This window comes from Pediculus humanus, genomic scaffold (genome assembly GCF_000006295.1).
Source record: "Pediculus humanus corporis 1103172108287 genomic scaffold, whole genome shotgun sequence".
In the NCBI taxonomy this organism is placed as follows: domain Eukaryota; kingdom Metazoa; phylum Arthropoda; class Insecta; order Psocodea; family Pediculidae; genus Pediculus; species Pediculus humanus.
This window is the reverse complement of record NW_002987856.1, coordinates 642,873-664,597: the sequence shown is the minus strand read 5'-3', so window position 1 is coordinate 664,597 and position 21,725 is coordinate 642,873. Positions and strand designations below refer to the sequence as shown.

Here is a 21,725-nt window from a genome sequence, read left to right as displayed (position 1 = left end):
AGCAACCCTCGCTCTCTCTCCCCCCCGCCCCCCTCCGTCATTTCGTAAAAAAAAAAAAAAAGAAAATCTTTTGTTTCCGGCGAATGCATATCCTTTTGGCGCACGATGTATTGCATGTCTATTTCTTCGGGTTCGTTGATTTTAGGGTGATTTTTTTTTATTTTATTTTATTTTATTGACCGAACGATTTCCATTATTATTATTATTAATCACTCGAAAATTTTTTACAAAAAGGAACGTGTATTTAGACAAAAAAAAAAAAAAAAGGATCATCGTGACGCGTAAAAAAATATTTTTTAAGAAGAAGAATATAAAGTTCAACCTTCCCTTAAAACGTCCGCCCCTTTATTTCAAGACGTGAAAATGTGATTGGCATGAACTTCGCCGGGATAAATTTTCCACGCTTGCTCATTTCCGGTTCCGTTCCCCAAACCGAAAAAAAAAAATCACATTATTATTTACCTAAAAGACTGGTTTTAACATTTCAAATCCGTTGTTTCGTCTTATCAATTTTATTTTCTATTTAAATATATTTTTCCAAAAAAAAAGTAAAAAATGTAATAAAAAAAAAAAGGGAAAATGAGGAAAATGAGGAAAATAAGAAAAATGAGGAAAATGAGGAAACGACGGGCTTTAAATTTTTTTAAAAAATGGCGGATTATTATTTATTCGTTTATTTGTTCGTTAAAGCTCGCGCCCATTGTACATATGATATAATCATTTTTAAAAATTATTATTATTATTATTATTCGAATTAAATATAAAATACCAGAACCTAAAATACTCGAATTTATAATATAAATTATTTATGAATTCCTAGTCTCATATTATATATATATTTAATATATATATATTGTGATAGTTGTAGTATGAAATAATTGTTTATATATATATAAATAAATCTTTTTTTTTATTATTATTATTATTTTGGTTGTTTGTTTAAACAAAAAAATAATTTTTTTTTTTTTTTTTACTACTTGCCAAGTAAAATTATTGTAAAAAAAAAAAAAAAAAACTCAACAAACAAACAAATAAATAAATAAATAAAAAGGTTATTGTTTTTATTTTTATTAATATTAATATTAATAAGAAAAAGAAAATAATCATCATTATTAATATTATTAATTTATTATGTAATAATTATTTAAACAAAAAAAAAATTAAAAATGAATAATAAATAAAAATTATGATAAAAAAATATTTATATATAGATAGATAGGAGACATTTTTTTAAATTAAAATTAAAATGACAAAATTAATTAATTTCTATTGACACGTTCGATAATTTTTTTTATTTTAATTTAATTTAAAAAAAAAATTAAATATTATAAATATTGTGAAAAAAAAGGTGATTGGTTTTTTTTTTTTTTTTTTTTTTTTTTTTTTGGAAAAATGAAGGGAGAGGAATGTGAGGCAGGGCGGGAGAGAGAGTGAGTGAAAAAAAAGGGGGAAAAAAAATGGAAATTCGAAAGGGGGGACAGCAATAATAAGTTGACGTGATACTTTTTTTTTTTTAAAGCATAAATTAACCTTTTTTCAAGTCAATAACGTTCCGCAGTAATTTAAAATCGAAGAAGGCGGTGGAAAGTGGTCGGATGAAGTGTCATTAACGGCATGCGGTTCTCACACTACTTTTTTTTTACTGTCGTGTATACCTGGGAAAGTATAATGTTTCGTGCTAAAAAAAAAAAATCGAGTCAGGCATGACACACACACACACACGTAAAATGAGTTGAATGCGTGTCATATAGACACCGGAGACTTTTGACGTTTACCCCGGCTTGTTGGTGTCGAGGTGGCCACGCGACCAACAGCGTAGGTCATGGCCGAAGTAACTGGATATTATCTATAACATTCGTCACGAGCAGTGGGAAAAAAAAAAAAAAAAAAATTTTACCCGAGTGTTATTATTATTATTATATTTATTAATTTTAACCTTGTGCTTGTCATTATCCGACCAATAGGAAGTCAATTGTTGAAATTCAAAAACCTGAGTAATAAGGGAAATTGTAAAGCCCTATCATACTCAATACGCAATCATTTAGACAGAACACACACATCCATGACACATGCACTGGCCCAACACACAACAACACAACAACTGCTCATTCACAAGCACAAGACACATCTATACAACACATCCACAACACATGCACAGGCAAAACACATGCACAAGCACAACACTCATGTAGAACACACCAACAACACATTCACAGGCACAACACACATCTACAACACATCCACAACACATTCACAGGCACAACACACATCTACAACACATCCACAACACATTCACAGGCACAACACACATCTACAACACATCCACAAGCACAACACGTACAACACACGTGTACGACACATCCACAGCACATGCACAAGGAACACACACACAATACACACCCAACACATCCACAACACATTCACAGGCACAACAGACATCCACAACAGACATCCAGAACACATCCACAACACACACAATCCAACTAATAATAATAATAATAAATAATATGTTTAAAGTTTAATGGTATATAAAAATGAAAGGAAAACAATAAGTTTAACATCATTTTAAAAACATTTTTCTTTAAATTTGGCACAGGGGTTGATGTTGATGTTGTTGGGAGAAATTTTTTTTGGGAAAATTACAAGAAGGAGGGATGAATGTAAAAAGATATTTATATTTATTTCTTAAATTATCAAAGTGCATTTAAACATAAATCACGTGTTCAAATAGTTGTGAAATTTTAGTCAAAACGAACGGCGAACATGGGTCGATAAATGGGCACACACACACACACATATGATGATGATGATGATGATGATCAAATAGAAAACAACGTTCGACCCTTGATTTCCTTAAGGCAATGATAGTTAATAATTTCACTCGATTAAATTCAAAAGAAAATTTTTTTTCATCCCTTTTCGATACGGCGTAAAACCCATAAAAAGTTTTTCCTTTGACGTTCGTTAAAAACGTCTCTCTCTTTTCTCTTAGAAAAAAAAAAAAAAAAAAAAAAAAAAAAAACCATTTTTCTTTTTCAATGGAAAATTTTCACAATGAAAAAAGAAGTAAAAGAATCATTTTTCTATCCAATAATCACAGGGGTTAAAACTTTTTATAAACTGTTGGAACGTCGTCTGCTTAAAAAGCGTTTATTGTCGCGCGCGCGCGCGCGGTAAAAAAAAATCGTGGAAGGAGATTAAAGTGTATTTTTAAATAAATCATAAGTTAAACATACGTTTATAAAAAATTATTATTTAACGTTACGTTTCCGAGTCATTTATCATTTTGATTTTTTTTTAAACAAAATATCCGACGGCGCTCAACCGTCTGACATATTTTCACTCTTTTTACAAAAAAAAAAAAAAAACTTTTTTTACAAAATGACTCAGTTTGACTCGTCATCTTTAACGTAATAATAATAATAATAATAAGTTTTTTTCTATATGAAGTTAACAAATTCGTATGATGAGAAAATGGAAATTTTCAACAGTATTGTAAATCTCTCCGAAAAGGAATTTTTCTTTTAAAAGTTTTATTGCGGATTAAAAAAATAAAATAAATAAATAAATTATATTTAATAATATAAATAATAATAAAGGAAAAGATTCCAAGACATGAAAATTCATTTGAAAACAAAAGAAAATAACCGAACCAAAGAAGTTTAATCGCTTTGCATTTCAATGACTTTATTATTATCATTATTATTATTATTATTATTGCGGTTTTCCATATTCATAAGGAATGTTTAAAAAAAAAAATAAATTGTTTTTCATTTCTTTCTCATTTCATTTTTCTTTTCATCTTTTCTTTTTTCCTCCTTCTCCTCCGTATCAAAATTTTATTTATATATTTTTTATTATTATTATTTTAAAATAAATAACGCGGAAATGAATATGCGTGTGATACTTTTTTTTCCTCCTTTTCTTTCTTTCTTTCTTTCTTTTTACAATGACAATGAAAATAAAAACAAAGGAAAAAGAAACAAAAAAATTATTTAATTTTTAACGGTTTTGTTGTTTTTTGTTCTTTTAAATGGGGTTCGAAATATTACGTACGCATAAGAAAACAAATGGAAAAAAAATTTCGATTAATCGATTAATCGATTTACGTCACATTCGATTGGTGAGAAACCTAGCGGGAAAATGTGGAAACATTTTTTTCTATATGATTACTACTGAGCGACTTGTTTTTTTTTTTTTTTTTGTTGTATTATTATCGAGCAATAAAATAATTAATTAATTAAATATGCTCGAATTTTTTTTAAACAATTTAAATTGTGTTAAGTGGCAATTTACAAAAAAACATTATTATGAAATTTTACTTTCAAAAAAATTAAAAAATTCGAATGGGGGGAAGGCGTCTAAACCGTTTTTATTTTAAACAATATGGCGGCGGACTTGTTTAAATTTATTTATAATTTTGATGAAATATTTTTTTTGGCGGGAATTTCGCAGGTAATGAAAATGTTGATTTATTACACGATGAAATTATCAAGTAATAATTAATTCGTATTATTTGCATTTGTTTGAATAAATTTATTAACAATAAAAAAAATTATTATTTACATTCACGATCGTGCTAGACGAATAAAAAAATAAAAATACCTCGATGATTAATTTATTGTCAAGGACAAATTTAAGAATTATTATTAATTGAACATATATTTAACGCAAATTAAATTTTACCTTTCATCTTTTTAAAATTAAATTTACAAAAAGATGAAAGAAAGAAAAATTTAAGTTGGTTGGCTTTGTCTTTATTAAAGAAATATCGTAATGAGGTTTTCTTATTTTTATTTGCAAATAGATAATTTTCGTTTAAAAAAAAAATTGTTTGGATAATGGCGCCAAAACTTCACGCGATCGACATACCTTGATTTATTTACCTAATTTAAAAATTACAACTTTCGACGTAAGGCAATTAATCGAATAAAATAATTTTAGACAAAATTTTTTGGAAAAGATAAAATTTTATCAAATTTTTGCCTTCTAATTGATTACAATATTGAATGCGCCAATTAAATGATTATTATACTCGGGAGATGTTTTAACCTTTGATGCAAAAAATTATGGGTCACGTGATGTGACACACGAATGACGTAATCCGACGAATAAAATAAATTAAAATAATTGTCTGGATGGATCACTTTCGGTAAGTTTAAAATGCTTTTTTTATTTTTTTTTTAATGAAAACATAAAATAAATAAATAAATAAATAAATAAATGTACATTTGCATAAAATTAATAATTATTTTTATTTATTGACTTAATTATTTATTAATTGATATATTTCACAAAAAAAAAAAAAAAATAAGTAAAACCGTTACATGTGTTAAACACGTTCGTTACTCTTATTGAAATCAATTTTTTTTTTTTAATTAAAAAATTTTTATTACACATTAATTTGTTAAGTAATTTTTTTAAAGTGAATTTTCTTACACATGATAATGATAATTTTTTATTTATATTTAACATAATTTTCCAATCGAACTAATTAATTTAAATAAAAATTTATTTTAAAAAAAATATTTAAACAAAAAATAAATACGAATATATTTCATAAAGTGTTGTAAGTGTATTCGTAAATTTATTTATTTTACAATAAATATAATCTTTTTTGACAGTAAGTATTTAATTTACATATATTATTAAATTTTATGTAAATAATTAGTGTTTACCACAGACATGAAGTAACTTATTGATTCCGGTAACCACCATTTTTTTACGGTTCCATTTTTTTTGTTTTACAATAGTCAAATCAGATACTTTTTACTCGATTATATTTGTGATTTTTTTTTTTAACGGTAAAAAGTATTATTATTAATTTAATTATTATTTTTTTATTATTCGTTTGTTTATTTTCTGTTTAAAAATTAATTATTATTTACTAAAAAAATTTAAATTTATTATTATGAATTAAATTGATTTATATTTTTTTTAAATGTTTTTTTTTTTTTTTTATTAACTATTTCTTTGAACCGTTATTATTATTTTCAAAATTTTATGATGATAAATATAATATTAATATTTTACAAAAAAAAATTCGTTTTTATTAAAAAATAAATATATAAAAATTATTTTAACACTAAATTCAAATTTTCTGCCATTAATAAAATTTTTCAGAACCTGATTTGACTCGTTTATATTAGTTTCGAATTGAATTGTCAAAAAGGCGGTGGAAAGAGTACAGCTGTTAAACATTAAATTGTTGGGATTTTATTTTATTTTATTTTTAATTAATTTAAAATAAAAATGGTTGTCAATAGTGGAAAACATTTGAAAATGGGTAAGTTTTGTACATGTTTTCATAATTTTTTTTATTATAAAATTCATATTAGCATGGAAAATTCGATAATTTTGACCGTCATGCTTCTACCTCATATTATCCAGAAAAAAAAAAAAAAATTCCATTTCGGCTTGAAATTTATTTAAGAGTTGTAATTTTTAACGATAGTAACGTTGCAAATTAAATAAATTGGATTAATTAACAATGATTTGAAACATTTATTAGGAAAAAATGTTTTTTTGTTTCATTTTTCATCCAAAAAGTAAAAAACCTTGAAATGAATCACCCATAGAAACATAAAAAAAAAAAAACCAAACAACCTTGCTTTGTAACAAAAACTACCATTTCATGAGTATTGGTTAGTTAATAAGTGGCATTATGTCTTAATATAATAATTAATTATGTAATTTCATCTTTGTGTCTGACTCTCATTACCAATTTATTGTGAAATTTATTTATTTATTTTTTAAATTTATTCATAACTTATTGAATTTTATATTTTAGAAAATAAATTCTCACAAAATTGCCAAAAAAAATTTTTACGATGCTTATATATTCTTTTACTTTTAAAATCATGTTTTTTCCATACAGATTAAACGATAATATTCGAGTAATTGCATCATAATGTAATTATCATCATTGTTATTATTGTAAACAATTTTTTTTAGGGGATAGTCAACCTCCGTTAAAAGATGCCTGCCTTAGATTATACAGCATGAGATTTTGTCCTTATGCTCAAAGAGTGCATTTAGTTTTGGATTCTAAAAATATCAAGTAAGTTTTTTTTTTTCTTTATCTGTTTCAATTTTCTACGATTTTCACAAATGTGTTTAATTGTTACGTAAAGTTGTGAAACAAACTGAGTCGGGTATCTATCTCATTCATCATTTCTAAGAATTGTTTAAATTTATTTTGTTTTTGCAGGTATGAAGTAGTCAACATTAATTTATCTGACAAACCGGATTGGTTTTATGACAAATCACCGGAAGGAAAAGTTCCAGCTCTTGAATTTCCCAATGGAGAAACATTGTACGAAAGTCTCATCATTGCCGATTACTTGGATGAAAAATATCCAGAACGTCCATTGTATCCGAAAGATCCATTGGCAAAAGCAAAGGATAAACTTTTGATGGAAAAATTTAACAGAGTTATAAGAGGGATATATAAAATGTTGCTTCACGAAGGTTTCAGTCCGGAAATAATGGATGACGTCAAAGCAGGTTTAGATTTATTCGAAAAGGAAATGTGCATTCGAAAAACTAAATTTTTAGGAGGCGAGTATCGAAAGACAAAAAAAAAAATCTTATTCGGTTCTTCCCTACTTGTTCCCTTTAATAATAATAATAATAATAATAATAATTTGTCATTGTAGGTTCCAAACCCGGCATGTTAGATTTCATGATATGGCCGTGGTGCGAAAGAGCGGATATACTTAAAATCGTCGGCGGAGATTTGTACAAACTTCCAAAGGACAGATTTCCAAAAATTCTCGAATGGAGAGTCAACATGATTGCCGATGAAGGAGTCAGAGTGAGTTATTTGGATCCGGAAATCCATGCTAAATATTTCATGAGTAGACAAGCAGGAACTCCCGACTATGATCTTCTTCACAAAATGAAACATTAAAAAAAAAAAATGTTTTTTCTTTCTCTCTCTCACTCTCTCTCTCTCTCTATCTTTCTTTCTATTACGTCACAGAAGACATTCATTCATTCATCACTTAATTTTACATACTTCCTGTTTTTTTTAATTATTATTATTATTATTTGTTATAATCATCACGTTTTTTTTTTGGAACGTTGGCACCACTTTGAAATTATTATCTAGGACGTGTAATTTTGTTTTTTGAGTAATCTTATAAAACGTTTTATCGAGTAAATGGGAAAAAAAAAAAAAAAAAAAAGGTTTTGTTAACCTCACATAGGGGGCCATTTATATAAAAATCAATGACGTCACGTTCGTACACAAAAAGAAATTTTTATTTTTACAGTAGAATCGTTTATAGTTGTTACATTAATGATGATATTATTCATTCATTTCACTATATATTATAATAATATCATTTTTTTTTTTAATTTTTAAATGTTATATCGTAGAGAAGCTTTATTTTCCATTAGTTGTTTTTTTTTTTTTTTTTTTTTTTTTTTTTTTTTTTTAAAGGCAAAAAAAAAAATTGGAACCCTTTTTTTTTTTTTTTTTTTTTTTATTTTACAAAAGAAACCCCCCCCCCGGGGGGTTTAAAAAAAAAAAAAAAAAAAAATTTTTTTTTTTATTTTTTTATTTTTTTCTACTTAGTTTGTGTAATATTAATAATAATGATGATGATAAAAGTGAAAAATGATTTGTTGATGCTGCATAAGAGGAATTAATTGTTATTATTATTATTATTATTACAATTTTTTCTATTAGTTTTATTATTTTTTTTTTTTTTTTTACGTAGTGTGTTAATTTTGGTGAAGGGAGAAGAAGGGGGCTTTTTCTTTTCTTTTTGTTCTTTTTTGTTCTTTTTTTTTCTTTTTGTTCTTTTATATAAAAATGAAAAAAAAAAGGATTTATTATTATTATTATTATTAAGCACGCTTTATAGGTAATAAGAAAGTAGGTTTTTTTTTTTTTTTTTTTTTTTTTTGGGTAAAATTAAAATGAGTAGAAGAGATTATATTACGTGCATTTCACATTAAGGCATTCATTATTATTATTATTATTGTTATCGTCGTACTATTATTATTATTATTACTTCTACTATTATTATTACTATTATTAATTTTTTGTTTCTGTTTTTTTAATTTTTTTTCATATTAATAATTAATAAATAAATAAATAAAAATACACACTTTTTTGTATAAAAAAAAAATTTATTTATTTTTATTTAAAAAATAATTTTGTAACAATTAACAAATAATGATAATAATGGCGGTAACGTTAACGTTTTATTATTATTATTTCTTTTAATTAAACGTTATCAATAGGAAGTAGAAGAAGAAGAGAAAGAAGACAATTTTTTTGCGTCTTCATTTTTTCTTCTGCTTTTTGTTTCTTCTATGAATTCAATTTGTACGTGACGATATCCTTTATGTAATCTTTTAAATTATCCGGATAATTTTCGTAAACGTTTTCCTCCATTTTGAAAACGTTTTCAACGACATTATTTAATATTTCGTTATCGCACCTGTACAATATGTTTGCTATTAATTTTTGTCCTTCGAAATCATCTTTTTTACCATCGATTTTCACGTTTGGTAATTCTAAAACGATACTATGAGCCTTCTTTTCGATTTCTTTTAAAACATCCGAACCTTTGGAAGTCGTGTTTATCACTTTTAATAAGGTTTCGATGACGTAAAGAGGTACGGGATTTTTATTTAATAATTTATCCGGTAACGTTTTTATCCATTCGTCAACGACTTGTTTCCCATGACGTGCGTGAACGTACTCATCTGACGTCACGATCCCAATTAATATTTCAAATAAATTTTTTTTAAATTCTGAATTGTTTGTCGAATTGTGAAGACGAATCAGAGATTTGATCATTTCTTCATCGCATTTCGATGTTTTATGAGATTTTAAAATTATTTTTATCACTTTTGTCAATATTATATTTTCCGGTGGATTTTTCATTTTTAAACAATCTGAAATCGAATGGGTAATAATTTACTTTATAACCGATTCTTTTTTCTCTTTCGACACACACACACTTACCTAATATATATTTTTCTATTTTTGTTTCTATTTCATCTTTTTTGTTTTTGGTTTTGATGAAACAATGATACAAATATGATATTATTATGTTTTGATTCATGTACGATTTACTCTCTGGCGATTGATCAGATCCTTGTAAATAATTTGATTCCGATACTGATATTCTTGGCAAATATGGAAAATTAAGTAAAAATGATTTCATAAATGTTGTACCATATGTTGAAACAAACCAATATGTCTGAAAAAATTATAAATTTTCTTACATTCGATAAGATTTAAAAGTAAAAAGTCAAAAAAGGGATGTTTAACTCCTTACCAATTGTGTATCGTTTTGTTCTGTTGTTTTCTCATATAAAAGTAATATTATTTGTAATATGATGTATAATAATTGTGCAGAACTTTGAGTTAACAAACATTCCATTGTGAAATTATCTTTTTTTTCGCTCGGACCGAATTCAGTCCATGTATCAAACATTAATGGCATTATCCCCGAAACTAACGATTGATACTCATTGTAATGTTCTTCCAAAGATGTGAAATTATCAGTTTTAGATCTTTTAAAAAGAGATGATATATCTGGTATTGTTTTATACATTGTATTTAAGCTTTTTATATCGAATCTACGCTCTTGACTTTTAATTTCAATTATTTTATTCATGTTTTCATCCATTGTTTTGTGATTGTTGTAAACAGCATTTAACAATTCGTAAAATTTAGTTAATGATTCAATTTTCGATTTAACAATATCTTGTTTGAATTTTTTAGACGAAGCAATTTCAACATGCTGTCCAAATTTACTGCCAGATATTATTCTTAAAAAATTTTGAACTAATACAGGAAAATTTCTTTTCAATGCATCTGGTGCTTGTTCTATGACAATACCAATAAATTTAAGAGAATCCTGCTGTATTGATATTTCTCTGTGAGTCATGGCACAACTGATGTGAACATTTAATATGTCGTAAAATGGTATTATGTAATGAGTCGGTAACTGACTTAATATTTCATTTAATAAATTTATCGCTGTCTTTCTAACTTTATGCTCAATGTCTATAAGTAATTCTAATATTTTTAATATTGTATTCCTTAATGAAGGACCCCCAAGGATTTGAGGATTGTTTGTGATTAATTCTCTAATACCGTTTAAACTATTTAAACGAGTTGATGGATTATGATGGGTTAAACGAGAAAGCAAATCCTACAAAATAAAAAACATTTACCAACTTGTGAAAATTTACAACTTTACCAATTATTAAATTACATAAATAAATATTTTTTTAAAAAAAAAAAAAAAATTACAAATAAGTTAATATTTACTTTAAGGGTTAAATTCCAGGAAGTAACAGGTTCATTTTCATCAACTTTTTTCAATTGTTCAATGAGTACAATTTTTTTTGCTTTAAAACTCGTATCTGTTATATTTTGTCCCTTTGGTAAAAGTTTTTTTTTTTTCAATTGAACTTTTGCCCTTTCAGCCCTTAATTTTTTTAAATGTTTTCCACCCATCGTTAATTATTAAAAAAAAAAAAAAAAAAAAAAAAAAAATTCCTGATGTAAAAATAACCCAAATCCTCTTATACTTATCTATATTTTAAAATTCTCACGTGGAATAATCAGACGTAAAATCGTATTTAACAGTTTAGCCAACTTAAAACTTTTTTATTTTGGCGCGTTTAATTTTACACGTCTGAAAGGTCAAAAATTAAAAGGATTTAATTGAATTAATTATTAAATACATAAATAATAACATTTATTATAATTATTAATAGAAACGGTTGTGTTTTCCGATTCGAAAAATATCTCGTAAGAATAATAACGACATTTTACGTAAAATGTTTTTTAAGTTGCGTACCTGTTTGTGAGTCAAACGTGGAATTAGATGGATTAACACAGGAACTTGTTATTTTGTTTTTAATAGTCAGTAAGAGGACAAAGAAAAAGGATAGAATACATACTCGGGTGAATCAACAGGTGGAAGGAAGGGCTCGATCGGGACCATATGTATATATATTATTATTTTAATTCGTTATAGTTTTTTATTAAATATTATATTCGTTTTATTATTTATTTATTTATCGTACTTGTACAATTTTTTTTTATTATTGTTATTTGTGCGCGGTTTACAATAATGTTTTTTTTATCAAATGTTGTAATGTTTACTCAAGTGAATATTGTTAATGGTTATTCGTTTTTGAAATTTAAACTCGGTTACTTACATAGTAAATAATAATCGTAGTTTAAAAGAAAACTTAAATGTATTTCACGGTCGCCAAAAAATGTACTGGATTAAAAATGGTGCCTTTAACATATGGTACGAGGCACTTCGCACTGGTTTATTTTTAACAATATTTCCAACGGTAAGCTGACATTTTAATTTTTTTTTTTTTTCCTTCTTATTATTCATTTAACGGTACGTAAAAGTTTTTAATTAACTCATATTTAATGACATACCCCTGATAAATGTCTTTAAATAAAATGTCAGAGTGATTGTTGTTGCTTTTTAAACATAATCAAATATAAAAAGTAAATAAATAAATAAAATATTAATAATCTTCTGTTATATTGAATGGAATTAAAAATCATAACATTTGTTATGTAATTCAAAATTATTATTATTATTTTTTCTATCTCTCTCTCTCTCTGTCTTATTATTTTCTTAAATTAAATTTTTTAATTTCGGTTTTTAACATCATTCATGTTCATGTGTGTATATAACAATATTAATTTTTTATTTTTGACATTAATTACTCTATTGAAAATTTCATTATCATTTACATAATAATAATAATAATAATAATAAGTTACAAATAATTATTTTGTTATTTCTATCGAAAGTTATTATTATGAGTTTCATAAAATTTCAGTATTGCATTGCATATATATATATATATATATATATTCGAGTGTTAAATATAAAACGAATTGAAAAATTTTTATTAATAATCAATTGATAATTTTCTCTCTCTGTCTCTCTCTCTCTCTTTTGTATGATTAAAAAAAAATTTTTTTAATTTATATGAGAAAAAAAAAAATCAATAAAATAAAAATAATTAATTAAAATCTCATCAAAATTCAATAGACCATTAAATCGAAACATAAAAATAAAATTTTATTATTATTATTATTGTTGTCGAATTGATTGCTGTGGTAAATTGCGAAATATATATTGATTCTTCAAAACATAATAATTTCCTTGTTTGGCATTTGTTTGTTTGTTTGTTTGTAAACACAATGATTGTGTTCTATTTCAGAACATTTCATTTCCTCGTTTTATAAAAGTGTGAAACATTTTTTTTTACTGTTTTTATTTACATTAACACCCAATCGTGATCATAAAAATGTTTTTAGTTAGGTTTTGTAGGTACTCTGTCTATTTTCTCTCTCTCTCTCTCTCTGTGTGTGTGTGTGTGTGCTATTTTTCTCTCTTTCTCTCTCTGTGTGTGTCTGTTTTTCTTTCTCTCTCTCTGTGTGTGTTGTGTCTACCTTTCTCTCTCTCTCTCTCCCTCTGTGTGTTGTGTCTATCTTTCTCTCTCTCTCTCTCTCTCTGTATTTGTGTGTGTGTGTGTGTCTGTCTCAATTTTTCTCTATCTCTCTCTCTGTGTGTGTGTGTGTGTGTGTCTATTTTTCTCTCTTTCTCTCTCTGTGTGTGTCTGTTTTTCTTTCTCTCTCTCTGTGTGTGTTGTGTCTACCTTTCTCTCTCTCTCTCTCCCTCTGTGTGTTGTGTCTATCTTTCTCTCTCTCTCTCTCTCTCTCTGTATTTGTGTGTGTGTGTGTGTGTGTGTGTCTGTCTCAATTTTTCTCTATCTCTCTCTATCTCTCTCTGTGTGTATGTGTGTCTTTCTTTTTCCCTCTCTCTCTGTGTGTGTGAGGGTCTATCTTTCTCTCTCTCTCTCTCTCTCTGTGTGTGTGTGTGTCTGTCTTTCTTTTTCTCTGTTTCTCTCTGTGTTTGTGTGTGTGTGTTTGTGTGTGAGTGTGTGTGTCTGTCTTTCCTTTTCTCTATCTCTGTGTTTGTGTGTGTGTCTGTCGTCTTAATTTTTTTCTCTCTCTCTCTCTGTGTGTGTGTGTTTGTGTGTCTGTCTGTCTGTCTTAATTTCTGTCTCTCTCTCTCTCTCTCTTTCTCTCTATCTATCTACATTTTGATAAATCTAATGATACCAACAAATATCCATATATATAAAATAAATATCCTTGACGTGTCATTAATTACGATTCAATATTTCTACGATTATTGATTTTAAATTACAAAAAAAAAAAAAATTAGCAAAACATGGTTTAACATAAATAAAAAAAAATAGAGAGAGGTAGAGAGAGGGGGGGGGGAAGTTGAAGGAAAACAAGTTGTCACTCAAAACAAATTCGCCTAAAATAAAAATAAAAAAATTGATAATAATTATACGATTTCGATGTGTTATTATAAAAAAAAAAATTAACACATATAAAAATAATCGTTATTATCATCATCATCATCATCATCATCATTTTTTTTGTTTTGTTTTTTGTGTTGTGAATGAATGTTTGATGATTTGCCATATTTTTTTTTTTTTGACTATATTACTTATGGATTGTGGGGGCGGAATGGGGACGGGACGGGGCGGGACGGGTCGGTAATTAATTACGATGAAAAACTATTTTTAATTTCATTTTATTTATTTATTTATTTATTAACTTTGTAACAAAAAAAAAAAAAAGAAAATGGAATCACGGTCATTCATCTACTCGCTCGTACGTTACAAAAAAAAAAAAAAAAAAAAAAAAAAATTTTTACGCGTTTAAATATGCGCGCGTACAATGACGCGATCGTTCGCATTTCAAATACCAATACAAAATTATTATTATTATTATTATTATTATTATCATTATTAAATATGACCGGAAAAATGGAACGAACATTCCAAATAAACTTTCTACTACTACTACTACTATTACTATTTATTCGATTATCTTTGCTATTATCATTATCATTATTATTATTATGGATTTTGTTGATAAAACGATTTATAATAATAATAATGATGATGAGTGATACGATAGGGTAAATACAATTAAAAATTAACTCTTGTGTGGTGACCATAGGGTCGCGATATGTATGAAAGGATGTGTGAGTGGTAGATAGATAGACTCGTGTTGGTAGGTAGATAGGTAGGTAGGTAGGTAGGTAGGTTGGTAGGTACGCGTTCGAGAAATCCTTTGTTGTTATAATAATACCTTAAAATAAAAAATATTTAAAAAAAATTTCACTTTCTCTCTTTTTCGATCGACGTGAAAGTTGTCGAGAAAGAAAATTTTTTTTTTTTTTTTTTTGGAGAACGGACGATTTTTAAATTCTCTAATAATAATAATAATAATAATAATAATAATAATAATAATAATAATAATAATTGTTGTCGTCACGCGAATTTTAGAAACGATCGCGGATGTCCTGTTGCTGTTGCTGATGCTGATGTCGGTTGCGGGAATAATCGGTTGGTCAATTAATAAAAGAAAGAGAGGGGGAGAAGGGAGAGGAGAGAGGGTAGAGGTGACTAGAAAATTTCGTTTTTAGGTATTAGTCATGGCGGACGAAGAGGAGGGGGAAAAAAAATAAATAAAAACGTACATAAATTTTGTTTAAAAGGAGGCCATCATCGAGTAGAATATTAAAAAAAGTCGTTAAAAAAAAAAAAAATGGCAGCCGGTCGATGAGGTGCTACCCCCCATTTCATACCAAAAACAAATTCTTCGACTTGACTTGTTGTTGGAAAGGAAGGTTGTCAGAACAAGCAGAAGAAGGTCGTTGGGTTTTATAGGTTCATCCCATTTTCCTTTTGATTTTTCTTCTGCTTCTCCCTCTTTCCCCCCTTCTGTTCTCGTGTGAGAACAAATTTCATTTTCGTAAGAAGAATTCACTCACGGGAGTTTCGAGTGGTTGTTGTTGTTTGTAAAAATCCTTAACATTTAACAATAAATTCTCTAACCCGAGGGCAGAAAGTTCAATTCGTGGTGGTGGTAGTGGCGGTGGGGGGATAATAATCAAGATTTTATTATTCGTTTTTAATGGGAGACGTACTTTTTGTTCTTGTTGTGTTATCGAGAAGGATAAGAGTGAAGGGGAGTGAGGGGGAGGGGGAGGTGGAGGAGAGAGAAAGGAACGAAATCGATCGAAACTTGTTTGTTTGTTTGTTTGTTTTTATGTGTGTTGTACTCTTTCTTCATCTTCTTCTTGTTTTTTTTTTTCTAACGATGATGTGGTGATTAATTATCGACCTTGCGTCGTATAAATTCAATTTAATAACGTTTAATGTTTGTTGTTTGTTGTTTGGTTTTCCCCCCTTCTCGTCCCCACTCACTCACCCTCTCCCCCCGATGTTTGCATGTTTGTTGCATCGATTTCATCGCATTTAAAAAAATAAATTGTAATTATAATAATAACTTCATTGCAATTTACCCTCGTGTTTGTTGTTGTTGTTGTTTGGGATTTTTGTGTTTAGCGTAATTTTCTCTCTCTCTCTTTCTCTTTCTCTCTTATTGTGTCTCTCATTTTCTTTTCGTTCTCAAAACGTAATAAATAAATTATTAGGAAATAGTTTTCGTCGAGTATTTTTTTTTTGTTGTTTAAACGTTTTTTTTTTTTTTATTACGTAATAAAAGTTAATTGTTGTAAAGTTTTTGCCATTTAAAAATGGCAAAACAAAAGTAAGTGCGAAACACCTAATGAAATAATAATAATAATAATAATATAACAAAAACTATTATTATTATTGTTTTTCTCTCTCTCTCTTTCTCTTTCTGGAAATGTTATGAAATTTAACTTTTATTGTTTTAAAAAAATAAATTTTTTTTTTTTGTTTGTTTGTTTGTTTGTTTGATCGATCGATCGATCGATAAAACAACAAACAAAGTAATGAATTTCAAAGTAATCGATTTCGAACAATGGGATGAAGAGAGAGAGATAGGGAGTGGGAGAGAGAGAGAGAGAAATATATTTCGTAGTAAGCAAAAAGTAATTTTTTTTTAAATAAGAAAGAATTAAAGTTGCTGTCGTGTAGTTTTTTTATAAAAACAAAAAAAAGCCTAGCAGACGACGCACGAGCAAAAGGAAAACCTTTAAGAATTAAATTTTACGGTTGGGAGGGGAAAAAAAAAAAAACGATGAGGAAAAATTGTTTTATTTATTTATTTATTTAAAGAAAACAAAAAAAGTTTCGTAACGAATGTTTCTTTTTTCCCGCTCCCCTCTCCCCGCTCTCCGCCTCCTGCCCGCCCCCTGCCCCCTCGTTAAATATTCAGGTTTGAGTAACGATTTTTGAATTGAATGAACAATAGGTTGTGTGTGTGTGTAATTCTTGGGTGCGTGCGCCAACAGGAAGTTATTCACGTGCGACCACGATTTCGATTCATCTATATCCGGTTTCCCGAGATCATAAACGAGAGAGAATAAGTCGAATTTAGTCGTAAATGAAAAAAAAAAAAAAAAAAAGAAAATAATAATGATAATAATAATTACGAGAGTTATTATTATTATTATTAGTATTAGTATTATTATTATTATTATTAGTATTAGTATTATTATTATTATTATTATTATTAGTATTATTATTATTATTATTATCGATAAATTTTCTGTTCGATTTGTTTGTTGAAAAAAAAACAAATGAAAAATTGATAACTTTATATTGAAAGTTTTTTTTTTTTTTTCAAGGTTGGAAAAAACCTATTGAAAGATTTTTTTTTTTTTATTATAAAGAGAGAGAGAGAGAGAGAGAAACGAAATGCGGTCGTTTGTTGTTGTTGTTTGTTGTTTGCATTCGAAAATTGGGAAAATGATCTTTTTGCGATAATCTGTTGAATTTTTTTTTTTCTCCCATGGATGGAAATTAGTGAAAATGAGGGAAAGGGGGTAAATTGGGAAAGACGCGAAAAAGTACGTAAACAAACAAACAAACAAACAAACGCGACAAACACGCACATTCACCACACATACCCATTATTTTTCATGTGAATGCGATAGAAATTATTTTAATGGTATGAAAATGCCGTCGTGACGTGAGTGAATTCAATGGCATCGTCGTACAACAATCGACGACGACGTTGTTGTTGTTGTTGTTATCGTTATCATCAATATTATTATTATTATTGTAATCATCATCATCATCATCATCATTATTAATTGTCTTGTTTTTAATCAAAGGTTTGAAGTTTTCTTTTAAAGCGTATAATTAACGTAATTATTTTGTTTAATTTAAAACGTATGGGAAACGGAATTGTTGACAACAACAAAATTTTTATGAAGGATAAACAATCGTGAATAGGAAGAAAGAACGAAAGAGAAGAGAGAATAGAAAAGGTAGAAAATGATGATGTTAAACGAGAGAAGAAGAAGAAGAAGAAGGAGAAGGAAAGAAAGAAAGGAAAGAAAAATGGAGAAGAAAAGGAAATGGAAAAAAAAAAGAATTTTTTTATTATGTATGCCATGCGCTCAAGTCTTATGGTTGTTATCTATAAAAACATCAAACAAACATAATAAACAACCAACAAACAAAACATTAAAATGCATAAAATGTTTTTTAAAAAAAAGAGAGAGACAGGGGGAGAGAAGGAGAGAGAGAAAGAATTTCTCACGGTAACTTGTAAAAAGAGGAGAAAAAATTTTCGATTGTCCCCCTGTTTGTTTGTTTGTTTGTTTGTTTTGTTTGCCTTGTGTCCGTTCGTTCGTTCGTCTCGACGAAAAGTTTAAATAAAATCACGCAAACGAAAAAAAAGGGAAAAGGAAAAAAAAAACATATTGTGAATGTTTAAATGTTGAACGATTTCAAGGACTACCAACACACACGAACCGCAAAAAAAAAAAAAAAAAAAAAAAAAACAATCAAAGGTCGTTTTAAAAAAAAAATCGAATGTGGAAATTAAAAAAAAAAAACCTGATAATAACTCCCGAGTCGATCATCGCAATTATTTTCGAAAGGATAAATTGAAAATTATTTAATTAATTAATTAATTAATTATGGAATAAGTTTAAGTGGTGCGTGTATGTGCGTGCATGAGTGCGTGAGTGCGTGCGTGTTTCGGTCGAGTTAACGTGATAGAAATCACGTCGAGTCAATTAGCATCAGGTACGTCACGATGGAATCACGATCACCACCTTTGATCCACTGACACAATTGTTACAAAAAAGTGAAAAGTCCGAGTCGAAGACGGCGAAAACGAAATCGTTCGTTTCGATCCATCGATCGATCGATCGATCGAGAAGCGAGAAAGTTTACGAACGTGGAATTAAATAAAGGAGGAGGAGGAGGAGGAAGATGCCACCGGATACCGAACAAACGTTGCTCTCAACAACATCCGGAAAAATTTTATTAGTTGTTATTTTTAAACTTTCTTAAATAAGAAATTTTTTCGGGAATTGGAAAACCGGAAAACGTTCGTAACAATTTTATTATTATTATTATTATTATTTGTGATGATGATGATGATGATGGTGGGAAACTTGCTTGCCGAACTTGAAAAGTTGCCATCTTTCATTTTTTTTTTTTTTTTTGCGGTTGTTTGACTTGTTTTTTCATTATTTGCGTCGAGTAAAAAACAAAAATTCGAAACTTGGTATTTTTGAAAGTTTAAAAAAAAAAAAAAAAAAAAACGTGTAAGCAGAACGCGAGAAATTTAACCGGTTGAAAAAGAAAGAAAGAAGAAAGTGGAGTAATAAATTTTTTTTGATCGTGGATGAAGAAAGAAAAGAAAAGAATAAAATAAGCGGGAATGTTTTCAACGGTTTGCCACAAATTACGAATCGTGTGACACAAAATGGCGTCCCTCGTGCCACGAACGTTTTTATTCTATCGTTTTCGAAATGAAATTAATGTCGAGATTGTGAAACGGATTAAAATAACCGATAATTTCAATAACCGAATCGAATTATGATTTTTAGCGAAACGGAATGTCGGATTAACAATGAGAGAGAGAGAGAGAGAGAAAAGGGGAGAGTGAGGGAGAGAGAGAATTGCAATGGCGGCAACCGATTACGAATCGATAATTTTAAAATTAAAAAAAAAAAAAAAAAAAGATATTAAATAGATTTGGGTCAAAGTTCCGATTAAAAAATTTCGAAATAATAATGGGAGTCGGAAAAAAAAATGTGGGAGGGGGGAGATGGGGGGGGGAAGGAGGGTCAGGTGTAAATTTCCCTTCCCCCGCCGATGTTCTAGAACAACAACATGACCCGGATACCGTTTGATTTTGCTTCTTTTTTTGGAAAAGAAAAAACGAATGATGAACAATGGCGGAACGTGAGAAGAAAGAAATCGTTAAAAAATAAGGAGGAGGAGGTGGAGGAGGAGGAGATGTAATGACGTAAGAAAAAAACCGGAAGAAAGGAGGTTGAAAAAAAGAATAAGAAAACAGGAACGACGACGTTCAAAAATAATAATAATAATAATAATAATAATAAAAAGAAATATGTCGAATTGACGACCGATGACCTACTAATACCTGGATGATCGTTATCATAGATGACGATGATAATGAGAAACTAATCGCGTTAAATTGATTATCTATCAAGGACGACATATTTAATATTTATTAACCAACCGTGGCCTACCTAACACCTGGAAGAAACCTTTGGAAATGTTGACGGGGAACGGACACGATGGTGACGCATGCGAAATTCGAAATCAATCAATCAATCAATCAATCAAGGATCGATAAGGGGTCGTAGGTGTGCGGAAAAGAATACATGGATGCAAAAGCGTTTGAGATTTATAGCAGACGATGAAGGTTTTGGGATCCCTCGGGATTCACCACAAAAAAAGTGATCGTCACGTGACACACGGTCATCGCGAAATTTGTATACTTTTGAACCGTTTCGGGTGACGTTTGGGATGTCGCGCGTTTTTTTTCTACGTTCGAATTTAAAATTTCATTTCCGTTTCCGGTTAGTCTTTTCTTTTCTTTTTCACTCTACCCGTTTCCGGCGGAAGAAAGGAAAGAAAACGTTTCGAATTGTTTGTTTAGTTGTTTGAGATACGATAGTAGTAGTCCGTCGTCGTTTGTAAGCACGAAATAAGGTTTTAAAAATTGTTATTTTGGTTGTGGTTGTTGTTGGTGTTTGTACATTTTTTTCGTTTAACGTCCTCGTTTGTTAATAATTTTTTTTCGCAACAACGCAATACAAATGAATGGATTTAAAAAAAAAAAAAAAAATTACTTTTCGTAATTTACGGTTATTTGCGACGTGAAAATTTTATGCTCGTATGAGCATACATGCATATGCAAGAGCAAGAGAAATCATTTCGTTATTATTATTATTATTATTTTTTAAATGAAACAGACACACGCGCGTGCGCGCACATTCGTTGCTCAATTGTAATTACGGAAAATGTCATTTCCCCCCTTCCCCTCCCCCGCCCAATCCCCAACTTTTTTCATTTTAGGGACTCATTCATTTGACATCGCAACCTTTCGTACTCGACATTAAAATTTTAAGAATGATGAAGGTCTCTAGAAAAAATCTCGAAAAAAATTTTTGTTTCGATTTCGAAAGCGAGAGAGAGAGAGAGAGAGAGAGAAAGCAATTTGTAACTTTCTCTCTCTCTCTTTCTCTTAAGTATATTCATTTAATTTTATCAGTCGGATCGTTGTCGAGTTCGTCTAAGAGTTGATTCCGTTACAAATTTATTTTATCCCGTGAATTACGTGACCCCCTTCGCGAACATCATACTCGGGTGGGGAAGTACCCGAATGGCAGATTTTTCCGCGGAATCGTTATTAT

The 21,725-nt window shown here is 28.4% G+C and overlaps 2 protein-coding genes across 2 annotated transcripts; one reads left to right on the top strand and one right to left on the bottom strand.

The window, feature by feature from the left end:
* Positions 1–6,282: 6,282 nt before the first annotated feature.
* On the top strand, positions 6,283–7,912 carry Phum_PHUM530530 (uncharacterized protein; the record flags this gene model as incomplete). Its single annotated transcript, XM_002431441.1, has 4 exons — positions 6,283–6,286; positions 6,955–7,060; positions 7,211–7,596; positions 7,659–7,912. 4 exons carry the CDS (start codon positions 6,283–6,285, stop codon positions 7,910–7,912), a joined length of 750 nt encoding a protein of 249 aa, XP_002431486.1.
* Positions 7,913–9,325: 1,413 nt separating this feature from the next.
* Positions 9,326–11,491, bottom strand: Phum_PHUM530520 (uncharacterized protein; the record flags this gene model as incomplete). The annotated part of the gene is made up of 4 exons (XM_002431440.1): positions 9,326–9,915; positions 10,097–10,223; positions 10,302–11,183; positions 11,303–11,491. The coding sequence occupies 4 exons, from the start codon at positions 11,489–11,491 to the stop codon at positions 9,326–9,328; spliced, it is 1,788 nt and encodes a 595-aa protein (XP_002431485.1).
* Positions 11,492–21,725: the final 10,234 nt, after the last annotated feature.